Source organism: Mesoplodon densirostris, chromosome 12 (genome assembly GCF_025265405.1).
Source record: "Mesoplodon densirostris isolate mMesDen1 chromosome 12, mMesDen1 primary haplotype, whole genome shotgun sequence".
In the NCBI taxonomy this organism is placed as follows: Eukaryota; Metazoa; Chordata; class Mammalia; order Artiodactyla; family Ziphiidae; genus Mesoplodon; species Mesoplodon densirostris.
Genome location: NC_082672.1, coordinates 70,643,284 through 70,658,972, shown reverse-complemented (window position 1 = coordinate 70,658,972; position 15,689 = coordinate 70,643,284). Strand labels below are relative to the sequence as shown.

Genomic DNA, 15,689 nt, shown 5'->3' with positions numbered 1-15,689 from the left:
AACTGAACACAAACTATCCATAGCTGCCACCCTGTTTTAATATACATTTAATACTGCCATAACTTGAAAACTTGTATTCAATAGGTAAATAGTCCAAATCTGGTTTCCTCTATGAAATGACATTTCATTGCTGTATCACAACCTTGAATAGTTATTTCATCTGACCAAAGGGATCAGTCAAAAAATAAAAACAGCAAGCAGCAATGCTCAAAACTCAAAATCCTCAAAATTCAATATAATAATAATATTAGCATCCTCCAATTCCAATCCATTTTGTGTTCTTGGGTTCATATAAGCTCAACTGCTTCAAAATTGCTCAAGTCTGGGCCTCCCTGGTGGCGCAAGTGGTTGAGAGTCCGCCTGCCGATGCAGGGGATACGGGTTCGTGCCCCGGTCTGGGAGGATCCCATATGCCGCGGAGCGGCTGGGCCCGTGAGCCATGGCCGCTGAGCCTGCGCGTCCGGAGCCTGCGCGTCCGGAGCCTGTGCTCCGCAACGGGGGAGGCCGCAACAGTGAGAGGCCCGCATACCGCAAAAAAAAAAAAAAAAAAAAAAAAAAAAAAATTGCTCAAGTCTGAGTTACACAGCATTCAGTGTTGCAGATGATAGCCTGCAGAGCTTGGCCCATCCTACTGTTAGGAGGTAAACTCACACCTAGGGTACAGTGTCCCTATCTGATTGTAATTGGGAAAGGAGGAAGTCAAGGCAGAGGCTATTCAGCTCCTATCTCCCAAAATCCACTCTATGTCTGAGCATGTTGAATGAAGAAAATAAGGGTGTTCATTTTTTAAATGATCAGAATCACAAGGGTTTCCTTAATTTTTATGTCTCTAATTAAAATAAATGCCAGCATACCATTAAAAACATAAAGAAAAATTGCTGCTTTTCAGTTACCTTATTGAGCTCTGGAAACAGTTCTTGTATCACAATGTCCAATAAAACATAAGTCAGCTAAAATGCCAAAAAAATTTTTTTTAAGGCATTAGACAAAAAAACCCAAAAAAAACAATAAACACAAATTTAGGACTATGGTTACCGCTAAAGGGGAAGGCAGGGAATAAAACTGACAATGTGAAACAAGCACAAAAGTAGTAGCTTCAATAGTATCTACAATGTTCTATTTTTAAGATGAGTTTTACATACACATGAGTTCATTTTACTATTATTCCTCGTAATTCATTTTATGTTAAACATTTTATATGTAACAACAATTTTAAAGAAAACAAGCAGGATACAAAATTGTAACTGTATTAAGATCTCAACGGGCTATGTAACAGACTATAAACAGTAAAATGTTAACTGTGGTTATTCTATGTAACCTGAATGAATGATGGAATTCTTGATATTTAAATTTTTACTTTTTTCATGAATTTTTAGTATATTCCAAATTTCTATAGTGAATATATATTTATTTTAAATCAAAACAGTTCATATTATAAAAGGTAATCAGCAGAAGAGAGTTATTAACAAAGATACTTTTTCCTATCTGAATGTTTGAATTACATTGTCTTCATTTAGTATAGCATCACTTCACAGTTAATAATATACCAGACACCCTACTGTGTCATTCGCTAAACCTAGCCAACACTAGTCAACCTGCTTTAATGAATTTTACCTGCTTGTTGAGAACTGGCTGCTGTAAACCGTCAAAAAGAAGTCTGATGCTTTCATACTTGGCTTCTTCACCAATACACTTGACTATCAGATCTAAACAAGAAAGCCACATGTGAAACAATTTTATATTATAAAGTGACTTATCATTTACTGGATCATAAAGCAAAATCTCCACTCTCTTTCCCGGGTATTATGCAAAAACTGTAAATTAGCATTTCCTAAATCAGTGTTCTGGCAAGAAGCTCTTGGAAAAAAGGGTTCTGTGGTCAAGTTGAGAAATGCAGTATCGGGAATCCTCCTTTGGGAGATTCACAACGCACAATGCACACTGCAAGCTCTGGGGAATGCTGCAGTAAAGAAATCTGTTTATACTATTAAGTGATAAAAGACAGTTGGAAAATAATACACATTTTATTATCCCATTCAAGTAAAACAAACAAAATCAAATGCTAAAATTATGCACGTACATTTGTACATACATGTAGAGAGATACATAACAACTGTCTGTGAGGATGAACACCAAATGGGAGCTCGTAGCTACTTCTGCACAGTGGGGACAGGATGGCTTCTACTTTTTACTCTCTATATTTTCATAATATTTGAATATCTTAATATTTTTAATAATTAATTTAATTTTATGGTGAACATAGACTCTTCAATGAATATGACCACTTTACTTCTGTACTTTTTGCATAATTAGTATTAGCTATCTTATAGAACAATCTTTTGGGAAAATGTTTACACACTAATTTAGGGTCCCAAAAGTTCCAATTCACGTTTGACTACACAGCTGTCATGTATCACTCCTATTACCACAGAGCCAGTCCTTATTAAAATCTGTGCTGAATGTTTTCCTCCAAGCAGGAAAAGAAAATTATTCTTAAGTAAACAAGGTGCTCAAATATTTGTCCTTTCCACTCCGATCATAATGAAACTCTTAATGCTGTTCATGGAAAATTCTCATTTTATATTTGCTTTTATAAGGTAAATCTAACCCTGAAAGGCAAAAGCCAAATTCAATTTATAATAAGTTTAGTAGATCCTTGATATTTATGCGTCTTTGTGAATCCTTTAATTCACCAATACTACACAGAATTTCCCAATTAATATGCATGAAGCATAATGGACAAAAATAAACGATCCTTTCAGATTCTTCATCACTAAGGAAGAAATGAGTAGAGGACAACAGAAAGCATGCTAAGCTTCCTCAGTAGCTAAATTACTTCTTCCCAAATGGAAGTCTTGAAGTAGATGTGATTCAAATTCATGCCTGAGCAAAATAAGAAATTATTACATTCACTGGCTTTCCACGTTGTTAAAACTAAGACTGTTATTAAAACTATAAATGCTAAAGGTCACTATAATACAAAAGAAGTAAGAAATTACTTCATTATATACCTAGAGAAGATTCACTCAAAAACAGCTGTGGTTCACTTTCACATTCAGACCAGGGATTTAACTTAACTGTCTTCACACAGAGCAGCAGGCTCATTCTGAGACTCATTTTTCAATGATGAGAATTCTCTAAGGTACCTTCCATTCTTACTCTATATTTTCTCCCTGGGCATTATTACCCACTCACACATGACTCCCATATCTTTATCCTATATCATCATTCCTCCAATTTCCAAACCTGGATATTTAATTGCTTACTAGACATTTCCTCTTGAATAATGTATAGGCACTTCACATTCAAAATGTCCTAAACTAAATATCCTCTGCTTTGACCTCTTGACGTTTTTTCCTCATGTTTCCCATCTCAGTAAGAGGTTACTACCATTCATTCATTTAGTGGCCCAAGTCTACCTCCTTTGTAAGAGAGGGGATCACCCTCCTCCTTTGAGATACTATGTAACTTGAACATGGCTCTATAATCACATGTATGTTTTGTTTGTATGTCTACCTTCCTGCCAGATTGAGCTACCCAAGTACGTTTTTATATCCCTTGCACTCTGCACAGTGCCTGGCACATGGACCGTGCTCAATAAACTTGGGATGAATGAATGAATTCTGACCTTTCACTCACACACACTAGTTTAGCTCTTGTCCTGGTGAAGTGCTTGGGCAGGAGGACTCCAACTGTCCCACACACCTACCACTTTGATCAGTCTGATTCTAAGTTATTGAAAGAATCCGACTATTGTGTGAGTAGAAACAGCCTTACCTTAAAGTTCTTAGTGCTAACATCATAAAAACCAAATTTTATTTAACCAATTGAGTTCATTTTAATTGGTTTTTGTAACTATTTCTAAAATTAAAACTCACAGTAAAAATTAGCCTCAATAATTACTATACATCATGACCTCAAAAGAGTGCTAATCTATATTAAACTACTTTTTAAATATTACATTACCTGGAATGTAATTCATCATTTCTTCAAAAGTCTGTTTTGCTCGTTTTTGCTTATCTTGGAGAGAGCGAGGTTCAGTGTTTTCACAAAATACAGCATCTAAAAAGAGACAAAAAGAAACATTTGCTGGAATTTTCACCTATTATATACAAAGTATTTCCTCATGGTAGAAATACTAATAAAGCAAAGAAAAGCAAGACTTTTCGCTCTTTTAGGTCTAACTGAAATCCTTAAGAGTACTCAAAATATGAAACAAACACATAAGAAAATACAAACCTCTGAGAAGTGTTATGAGTGAAACCAAACGGTGCTCCTGAAATAACTGTTCTAGTTTACAATGAAGATAGTAATCAGTGTACATTTCCAGGGTGTTTTTAAAGAGGATTCGAGTTCCCATTAAGAGATGATGAAGCCAGTCAGGAACCTGGAAAACCACCCGTCCTGAGAAGGATCACACAGAACACTTCATTAAGGTAAATAGATATCTGAACATTTTCCAATGCAAAAAATACAAATGGTCAATATTTTATTTGTAAACACTAATAACTTTAATATGTTCAAGATCAATTATATACATTGAATTCTTATTTTTAAAAGTACCTTCAATTAAAAAAATTATAATGGGGCAATACTGAAGAGCATTAATTTGCATCACAGAAAAGATATAATACATGAATGAGAAACAGGTTTTAACAAAAACCACAGATATCTTACCTACATACATCAGGTAATCATAGACTCCTTCTAAAGTCATCATTTCCATAAAATAATTCTGATTTTGCTTTCTTTCTGTATTCTCAGCACGGTTTGCATTATTCTTAAACAGATCATTGAAAAGCTAAAGTAGAAGTTGAAATAATAAAAAATATAGTTTATTACACCTGCTGATAATAATTACTATGGGTAAAGTGATACAGAGCAAAGGCGTTTAAACTTTGTCCAATCAAAAGAGAATATTTTTTAAAAACCCTACAATATCAGAGAGGTTAAGATCTACCCCCAAAATTTGACATTAAACACAGGAACACAATAAAATATTTGTTCAATGAATGGATGAAATATTTTATAAGCCATTAAAATTACATAATACCAGCAAATAAATATATTATAGCAATTAATTCCTTGATTACTGTAAGTTGGTGATTTACAGCTTGAGAAAACCGCTTTTAAAAATGCCCCAAAATACAGAAATGATAGTTTATGAATACAGTTTCTAAAGAATCACTTACCCCGGGCTTCCCTGGTGGAGCAGTGGTTAAGAATCTGCCTGCCAATGCAGGGGACACGGGTTCGAACCCTGGTCCGGGAAGATCCCACATGCCGGGAAGATCCCACATGCCACGGAGCAACTAAGCCCGTGAACCACAACTACTGAGCCTGTGCTCTAGAGCCCGTGCTCCGCAACAAGAGAAGCCACCACAGTGAAAAGCCGGCGCACCACAATGAAGAGTAGCCCCTGCTCGTTCCAACTAGAGAGAGCCTGCACGCCGCAACAAAGACCCAACACAGCCAAAAATAAATAAATAAATAAAATAAATTTATAAAAGGAGAAAAGAAAAAAAAAACACCCCGTTTAAAGCAAAGAACGAAGCAACTACATATACTCCTTATACTGCACAATTAATTTCCACATAAGGAAAATATAAAGTCCCATCCATTTCATTAACACAGGATTCTCCCTATAATGGAAAAGTCATCTCAAGTAGGACAGCTTCAAACTTATTGGCTCTCTGAGGCAATGCACAGTACCTTCTTATTATTTTCTGAAGTAGGGCTGAGAATGGTCAGTTCTGGTTTACTTGGTTTAGGCTTTGGAGATTCACAAGAATTAATGAAGTTCATGATGAAAGGTTCCAAATGCTGACCTTTCTGTGGAGATCATGGTATAAAAATCAAGATTATGATTTTCATTATCATATAACCCATTAAAATTTATTGCTATTTAAATATGCTTATAACTATCATTTTATAGAATGCACATAAATCAATTATTCACCTCTTTTATTAGTTTTCCAGGAACAGACTTTATAATTTTCCCTGCAATTAAAAGTAAAATATTAATTTTAACAAGGCATAATATACCTCATAACTGCTCATATAAATACTAGGTAATTTAAAACACTAAACAGCCATGTAAAGAGCAAAATGGTAAAAAAAATATTTATAATTGACCATTTCACGCTTAACAAAAATTTACAATAAATTAGGTAGTCTTAACTATTTATAGATACAACATTTGGGATACTTTAAAGTAATCCAGTGGGGTGAGAGGCAAGTGAAGGGCTGGAACAAGCCAAGTGTCGATAACTATTGAAAGGATAAGGAGTTCACTATACAAATCTCTCTACTTTTGGGTATATTTGAAATTTTCCATTGAAATGTTTTCAAAACATTTTAAGCAATGGTGAATATATAAAGATATCTAAAAGTATGTAAAAGTTAGTCAAAAGGAAAAGAGAAGTTCCAAAAATTGCTACACTATTTAAATTGGCTAGTTGAATAGTTTGCATTCTCAGCTTTAGATTAAGAATATATATTCTAATCCTGTTTGCCAGAATTTTCTCTTGATCGTATCTCCAGATTCCTTTATTATAAAATATCAAACATCATGAGATTTTCTCAAGCATTTAGAAATGACTGTAAAAATCAGTCAAAGTTGACTTAAATTTCTTTCAGTCCGCTTTAGAAAAAAGTAGACTTTAATGGCAATAGCAAAAGGCATGTTAATGAAAAATAACATAGAGATTGTTTTATAACATGCAAACCTCCAACCCTCTCACCAGGCTATTTCTCCTTTGGTACCCCCATAAATTACTCCTCCCACCTCAGAATTTCCCAAGGTCTTTTAATTACAGTGTTGCATCCTGTGCTTCTCTCTTCTACATGCTCTTCCTGAGCCAAATGTTTTGCTCAATCTGATTTCAAATAACATACAAATCTCTATTCTGTGCCTCTCTCCTGGCCTCTCCTATCTTATAAAACTTCCTCAACTGGATTCTATAAACTCAACAAGTTCAGACTACCCTAAATTTATTCCATATCTCAGCAAGTAACAGCCTTCAACCAGTTGTACAAACAGAAACGTGGATCATCTTTTTTTTTTATTTTGGAGACTTGATTCAATGTTTATTCATTTTAATTCTGCCTTTTTAAACATTTTGAAGCCAATATATTGTGTTTTCCACATCTGAAATATTTTTTTAATTGTATTATTTTTTGATCATTTCTTCTTCAGTCAAACCTAGTCAGTAACCAGGTCTACCCAATTCTATCTCCTAAACATTATGTATAACCAAATACAAAATGTTCTCACATTTTCCCTCGGTAAGACACACACCAAATATTCTGGCTCAACTGTATGTATTAATTTGGAGAGATATAGATGAAAGCCAAATGCCCACTTGTAATATTTATTCATTTAGTTCTATATATACTCAAGATGACATTATATAAAATATATTTAGAAATACTGCTTCTCTTCCATTATGATATTTAACAATTTTATTCAAACTCTTCCAGCTTATCTTATTGCTTAGTCTATACTGAACTTTATATAAAAGGAATCATGCTGCATACATTCTTCTGCCTCTTGCTTCTTGCATTCAACATCATGTTTTTAAGATTATCAACACTGTTCCAAGCAGCTACATGCCATGGGTATGCATTGCTCTAAGTATTCATTTTGTGAAACTACTATAATTTATGTCTACTCTATTGCTGATGAACATTTGCATTATTTCCAGTTTAGGCTACTATAAGCAATGCTGCTAAGAACATTCTTAAATATGAATACGATATTCTCTACAGTGTATATCTCAGAGAGGAACTGCTGGGTCATTCAGTTTTACACCGAACTGTTTTTCCAAGTGGTTTTCCTTTTTTTCTTAATTGAAGTATAGTTGATTTACAATATTATATTATTTGCAGGTGTACAACACAGTGATTCAATATTTTTATAGATTATACTCCATTAAAGTTACAAGTGGTTTTCCAATTTATATTCCCATTAACAGTATATAAGAAGTCCTTCAGAGTTTTGATACATGGCTTCACTCTATAAATTATTTTTCTAAATTAATCTGAAAATACTGCTTCTTTTCTTTTCAGTTTATCCTCTTCTATATGATTATTTAAATTGACTTACCAAGATTTACGTCTGGTAGTATCTTATCAAGAAATTGTGTTTCCCCACCATTAGGGGAGAGAAAATCTGCCAGAAGTTGACTATTACTCAATTCTGGATGCTGCAGAAGTTTCTTCATGAACAAAAACAGAAAAAAAAGGGGGGAAATAACAGTTTTAACAATCTAGAAGAGTGATGAAAACTATATTAAAATGATTTTTTTAACCAAGAAAACAATTTTAAATCCTCAAAGGCTATTTCATACTCAGAATAATAACAAAGGACATTTATAGAAAGAATAGCATCATATAACAGGGTAAGACCTCTATAGTCACACATGAATGGGTTTGAATTCTGCTCTTCCATTTGCTAGCTAGGTGTCCCTAGAAAAGTTCATATACTGCCTAAGAGTCAGTTTCCTCATGTGTAGAATGAAGATAACACTACCTACTTATAGTGTTGTTAGATAAGGCACAGTACCTGATACACAGGAAGGAAGATTAAACATTAGCTAATATTATTTCTCAGTTCCTCAACTATAAAATAAGTATTACAATATCATACATCTATCTTGATAATTAAAGGAAGCTAGTATAAAGGGTTTTGCAGAGACTAAACGTGGAAATGTGAAATAACTTGGAGACTCTGTTGCCTGATCTGCTTGCAACACTATTTTTTCTTACAAGACAAACTGACGTTTTAAAGTGAGATTTAACCCAGTCTTACCTAATATTCAGTTTTGTAACTATGAAAGAGTTAAAAATGAAATACCAGTACTGCAACATTTAACTCCATATTACCAAAAAATATTTCTTTTAGAATGAGGTTCTCTAGTTCTCAGAAAGAATTAGTCGGTTCAAATAATGGGTTTAATGATATCAACAAAACCACAGGTTAACACTAGCATATGCTGTGTTCAAATATCCTTGCAAGAGTTAATGTTTATATCATATTTCAATTTTCATACCACCAAAGAGTTATGAAAAAAATACTTTCTGGGTTGAGGTATTCATTGGCTCAAATACAGAAAATATAACATAAATACCCCTTTACACTGCTGAATATTTTTAATTTAAAAAGTACTTATTGTGGGCTAAAAGGCATCCAAATTTAACTGAATTAACACTTAATTAAAACTACAAAATTCCATGTCCAAATAAAGGAGATTTTAAAATTTTTTTATTTTTTTAATTTATTTTTTTATTTTTGGCTGCGTTGGGTCTTCGTTGTTATGCACAGGTTTCCTCTAGTTGTGGTGAGCAGGGGCTTCATTGCAGAGCTCAGGCTTCTCATTGTGGTTGCTTCTCTCGTTGCGGAGCACGGGCTCTAGGCATGCAGGTTTCAGTAGTTGTGGCACGTGGGCTCAGTAGTTGTGGTACATGGACTCAGTTGCTCCACGGCATGTGGGATCTTCCCAGACGAGGGATCAAACCCGTGTCCCCTGCACTGGCAGGCAGATTCTTAACCACTGCGCCACCAGGGAAGTCCAGGAGATTTTTAAAAAATAAAACAAATAAAATTATCCAGTTTTTGGTCTTATTCACTTGATTAAAGAAAAATGGTCATTAATTTTAGAGGAGTCTCAAGTAGGTAACTTTTAAGCAGACTGCACCAACAATGGAAATAGCAATTACAGTGTTTACACAACACAATGTGCACACACTGAGAAAAACGAACTCAATTCCAAGTGGTGAATGGTAGAGAGTCGGGAGATCCCGTCGGGAGATCCCAAGTAATGAGTTCAGAAAGTGCTAAACACAAAATTAAACAAAAAATAAGAAAAAAAACAACCCAGTATTCTTAGAATGCATTTAATGTTTTACATCAAACGTTTTTTCTTGGGGCTTCCCTGGTGGCACAGTGGTTGAGAATCTGTCTGCCAATGCAGGGGACACGGCTTCGAGCCCTGGTCTGGGAAGATCCCACATGCTGCGGAGTAACAAAGCCCATGCGCCACAACTACTGAGCCTGTGCTCCACAACCAGAGAGGCCGCGACAGTGAGAGGCCTGCGCACTGCGATGAAGAGTGGCCCCCGCTCACCGCAACTAGAGAAAGCCCTCGCACAGAAACGAAGACCCAACACAGCTAAAAATAAATAAATAATATTTTTTTTAAAGTTTTTTCTTCCTCTCTCTCTCACTCTCTTCTTCTCTCTCTAACTTCCCACATCAAAAGTTTTAAACTATGCCCAATACAAGACTTTTTTCCTCCGAGAAAATATATGGTATTTCACTGGTTATCAAATTTCTTTTAAAAAGTACTCTTGACAATAATTAATTACCACATGGGAAAAAACTTTTTTAATAAAGGATTCTAGAAATCCACATTGACAGGTATTGTAAGACACAGCACATATGTATGTACAAGAGAAAAAGAGACAACTTAGAGGATGTTTTAAATTAAGTTGGAGCTGTACCTGTAGATATTCCTGAAACTCTTCTCTCTTAGACTTTAAGAACTCATAATTTTTGGGGCCAATGATCCTTTTGGAAGGAAGCTGGGCATCAGGAAATGTGCCTGAAATTAATATATATGAAAGTTATTACTATGTTCTGCTATTATTTTTCAAACCTAATTTATAATTTACTATGGCAACTTCAGATTCCCAGTGCTGCCTTGTAGAGATGTGGCATTATCCTTTATATAATTTTGACAAAATCAGAGAGCTTCACAAGTCAGAAGACCAGACCAAAGAACTTGAGTCTACTGATATCCAAAATATCACCACCCTTCACTGACACAGATTTATTTAGCCTTCTATACTAGTAAAAAAGCTTCAAAAACTTATGAGATTATTTTGAAATTGGTGGGATTCTATTAGACAAAATCTTACTGAAGAAATACCTACTCTCTTACGGAGAAAATGGCAGCATTTTGCCAATGCTATATAAGCTTAAAAACAAAATTTAAAAACCATGGACATGTTTTCTCAGATAGGGCGTTTCTCTTTGGACGTTTTAGTACCAAAGAGGAAAAATATTGTTGGGAATCCAACCAACTTTGATTGGTCCAGGATTTTAAATCACGGAGATAAATGATCTTTTCTCAACTGTAAATCAAAAGGAAAAGTCTCAGAGAAAGACCAAGACAAGGATGGCATTGTACCAGACTGGCAAAGGCAAAGAGAAAACCATTTAAGGACAAGTACAAACTCAAAATCTAGACAAAAAAGTATGGAGTGGGACCTTGTATTTTTTATCTTTCTATAATCTCCTTATTGTGGGTTCTGTTCTTATAGCAGAGTACAGAAGTTTCCCTGCCCTTTACAATTCAGAACCAACCTGAATTTGGATCAGGGGACATTCCACAGAACTTTTCTAAAATCAAAAGATTCAGAATACACAATTCAAGCTCAGCAATTTACATACAAAATGACTAGAAATGCTTCATGACTATAAACCTAATATTAACTAAAATAAATGGACAGATAAGAGAGACTGAGAGGTGAGAGGAAGACAAAAGAAAGTGTGCTCTGCTTTTCTGATTGATCTACCCTTAAAAGAAACACACAACTACAAGGTTTTTTTCCATACTGAAATCTAAGAGCTAAATCAAAACATCTGTCATGTTGCATAGAAACATGTTTACCACAGAAGATGATGGCAAAAGAAAAGAGCAACTCAAATGCCTGGTTTAAATTCTCTGCCACTGTCTTTTAAATTTTAGTATCATTATTGCTTGAAAAGCAATAAATTTGCATTGTAAAAACTTAAAAAATACAAATAAGCAGAAATGAGATAAAAACAGTACATTCCTATTATCACTAGTAGTGTACACAACTGTCACTGTTACATTTCCTTAGTACAGTTACTTAAAATTAGAAAGTAATTTCAGAAAGCTGGTTCAACAGCTTTCAAGAAGGCTAATGCTGAAATGTAATGTTTTATACAAAAAGGACAACATACCATGAAATTCTGTTAGTTTTGACTCAAGTACATAGAATTCAAGGTATCTTCTATAGACAGACCAATGTTCAGGCTCATGCCCAACTGCAAAATGAATGAATACACACTGAGAAATAAACAATTTTACAAACTACTACTAAAAGAATGCATTATTTATAACATTAAGTATACAAAGCTGGAAATTATTCCAGTCTTAATAATTTATTATTTCTTGGGAATTCCCTGGAGGCCCAGTGGTTACGACTCCACACTTCCACTGCAGCGGGCATAGGTTCGATTCCTGGTCAGGGAACTAAGATCCCGCAAGCCGCACAGTGCAGCCAAAAAAAAAGAAAAGAAAAGAAGGTGCCTTGGGCTTCCCTGGTGGCGCAGTGGTTGAGAATCCGCCTGCCAATGCAGGGGACACAGGTTCATGCCCCGGTCCGGGAAGATCTCACATGCCGCGGAGCGGCTGGGCCCGTGAGCCATGGCCGCTGAGCCTGCGTGTCCGTAGCCGGTGCTCTGCAATGGGAGAGGCCACAACAGTGAGAGGCCCGCGTACCGCAAAAAAGAAAAAAAAAATGAAGATAACTTATGGGACCTATAGGATAATATCAAGTGAAATAACACTCGCATTATAGGGGTCCCAAAAGGAGAAGAAAAAAAGGGGCAGAAAAGTTATCTGAAGAAATAATGGCTGAAAACTTCCTTAACCTGGGGAAGGAAACAGACAGACATCCAGGTCCAAGAAGCCCAGAGAGTTCCAAATAACAGGGTCCTCCACAGATCTTTCCTGGATAGCCACAGCTCTATTCCTGGCTTCTGCTGAGATGATTGATCCATGAGTCACATGCCTGATCTCTTCAGCAAACCACTGCTCAGCCATACCCTTGGCTTTTTTCCAGAGCATGATATATGGATAGTCTGAGAATTTTCCAAACCTTCAAAGTTCTACTTCTTTTTTTTTTTTGACTATCCCTATGTCTATTGTTTTTTTAACATTTTTATTGGAGTATAATTGCTTTATAATGTTGTGTTAGTTTCTGCTTTATAACAAAGTGAATCAGCTATACATATACATATATCCCCATATCTCCTCCCTCTTGCATCTCCCTCCCACCCTCCCTATCCCACCCCTCTAGGTGGTCAAAAGCACTGAGGTGATCTCCCTGTGCTATGCGGCTGCTTCCCACTAGCTATCTATTTTACATTTGGTAGTATATATAAGTCCATGCCACTCTCTCACTTCGTCCCAGCTTACCCTTCCCCCTCCCCATGTCCTCAAGTCCATTCTCTACTTCTGCGTCTTTATTCCTGCCCTGCCCCTAGGTTCTTCATAACCAGTGTCTTTTTTTTTTTAGATTCTATATATGTATGTGTTAACATATGATATTTGTTTTTCTCTTTCTGACTTACTTCACTCTGTATGACAGACTCTAGGTCCATCCACCTCACTACAAATAACTCAATTTCATTTCTTTTTATGGCTGAGTAATATTCCATTGTATATATGTGCCACATCTTCTTTATCCATTCATCTGTCGATGGACACTAGACTTAGGTTGTTTCCATGTCCTTCCTGGTTATTGTAAATAGAGCTGCAATGATCATTGTGGTACATGACTCTTTTTGAATTATGGTTTTCTCAGGGTATATGCCCAGTAGTGGGATGGCTGGGTCATATGGCAGTTCTATTTTTAGTTTTTTAAGGAACCTCCATACTGTTCTCCATAATGGCTGTATCAATTTACATTCCCACCAACAGTGCAAGAGGGTTCCCTTTTCTCCACACCCTCTCCAGCATTTATTGTTTGTAGATTTTTTGATGATAGACATTCTGATTGGTGTGAGGTGACACCTCATTGTAGTTTTGATTAGCCAAAACAATCTTGAGAAAAAAGAACAAAGCTAGAGGTATCATGCTCCCTGATTTTAAACTGTACTACAAAGCTATAATAATCAAACAAGTATGGTACTGGCATAAAAACAGACACACAGATCAATGGAACAGAAGAGAGAGCCCAGAAATAAACCCACACATATAATGTCGATTAATTTATGACAATGGAGGCAAGAATATATGGTAGGGAAAGGAGAGCCTCTTCTGTCCTTTAATAAGTAAACAATGTTGAGCAGCAAACTCAAGCAGAGGAACAAACTCAAGTGTTTTCTACAAATAACTAGTCAGGACTCTTTAAAAAAGTGTCAAGTTCGTTAAAGACAAGGGAAGACTGAGAAACTAACAGAACACAGGAGACTAAGGAGACATGACTAAATTCAGTGTGGGATCCTGGGTTGGATCCTGAACCAGAAAGAGGGTATTAGTGGGAAAACTGGTGAAATTCAAATGAATATCCCATCAATGCTAATTTCCTGGTTTCAATCATTGTACTATGGTTTTATAAGATGTCAGTACAAGGGGAAGCTGGGTAAAGGGTGTATGACAACTTTCTGTACTATTTTTTGCAACCTTTCTGTAACTGTCTTAGTCTGCTCAGGTTGCTATAACAAAACACCATAAGCTGGGTGGCTTATTTTATTTTATTTTTTAAATTTATTTATTTTATTTATTTATTTTTGGCTGCATTGGATCTTCATTGCTGTGCACAGGCTTTCTCTAACTGTGTTGAGCAGGGGCTACTCTTCGTTGCAATGCGCAGGCTTCTCATTGCAGGGGCTTCTCTTGTTGTGCATCATGGGCTCTAGGTGCACGGGTGTCAGTAGTTGTGGAGCACAGGCTCAGTAGTTTTGGCTCGCAGGCTCAGTAATTGTGGAGCATGGGCTTAGTTGCTGCGCAGCATGTGGTATCTTCCCGGACCAGGGATCGAACCCATGTCCCCTGCATTGGCAGGCAGATTCTTAAACACTGCGCCACCAGCGTGGCTTATTTTTAAAAATTAAAATAAAAATAGGGACATCCCTGGTGGTGCAGCGGTTAAGACTCCACGCTCCCAATGCAGGGGGCTTGGATTCGATCCCTAGTCAGGGAACTAGAGCGCACATGCAGCAACTAAGAGCGCACATGCCACAACTAAAGATCCCACATGATGCAACTAAAGATCCCGCATGCGGCAATGAAGAACCCACACACAGCAGCAAAGATCCCGTGTGCCGCAACTAAGATCCGGCGTGGTCAAATAAATAAATAAATAAATAAAATTAGGGCTTCCCTGGTGGCTCAGTGGTTAAGAATCCACCTGCCAATGCAGGGGACATGGGTTTGATCCCTGGTCTGGGAAGATCCCACATGTAGCGGAGCAACTAAGCCCATGTGCCACAACTACTGAGCCTGTGCTCTAGAGCCTGCGAGCCACAACTACTGAGCCTGTGCACCACAACTACTGAAGCCTGAGCTCCTAGAGCCCATGCCCCACAACAAGAAAAGCCACCACAATGAGAAGCCTGCACACCGCAACAAAGAGTAGCCCCTGCTCGCTGCAACTAGAGAAATCCCGTGTGCAGCAACAAAGACCCAATGCAGCCAAAAATTAATAAATAAAAATAAATTTAAAAGAATTTTTTATAAACTAAATTTAAAATTAATAAATGGTGTTGGGAAAACTGAACAGCTACATGCAAAAGAATGAAACTGGACCACTATCTTACACAATGTAAAAAAATTAACTGAAAATAAATTAAAGATTTGCATGAAAGACTTGAAACCATAAAACTCCTAGAAGAAAACACAGGTGGCAAGCTCCTTGGCATTGGTTTTAGT

At 36.3% G+C, this 15,689-nt stretch overlaps 1 protein-coding gene across 6 annotated transcripts in view; it reads right to left on the bottom strand.

Moving 5' to 3' along the window:
- Nucleotides 1–15,689, bottom strand: part of SNX14 (sorting nexin 14) — a 67,139-nt gene that overhangs the window by 499 nt on the left and 50,951 nt on the right. For all 6 annotated transcript variants that reach the window (XM_060114289.1, XM_060114293.1, XM_060114295.1 and 3 more), the window contains 10 exons: nucleotides 11,993–12,076; nucleotides 10,504–10,604; nucleotides 8,108–8,219; nucleotides 5,960–6,000; nucleotides 5,713–5,832; nucleotides 4,678–4,801; nucleotides 4,240–4,404; nucleotides 3,967–4,062; nucleotides 1,615–1,706; nucleotides 894–950 (listed from right to left, as the gene is read on the bottom strand). In XM_060114289.1, coding sequence (XP_059970272.1) covers nucleotides 894–950; nucleotides 1,615–1,706; nucleotides 3,967–4,062; nucleotides 4,240–4,404; nucleotides 4,678–4,801; nucleotides 5,713–5,832; nucleotides 5,960–6,000; nucleotides 8,108–8,219; nucleotides 10,504–10,604; nucleotides 11,993–12,076 — 992 coding nt within the window. The remainder of the gene's footprint in view (nucleotides 1–893; nucleotides 951–1,614; nucleotides 1,707–3,966; nucleotides 4,063–4,239; nucleotides 4,405–4,677; nucleotides 4,802–5,712; nucleotides 5,833–5,959; nucleotides 6,001–8,107; nucleotides 8,220–10,503; nucleotides 10,605–11,992; nucleotides 12,077–15,689) is intronic.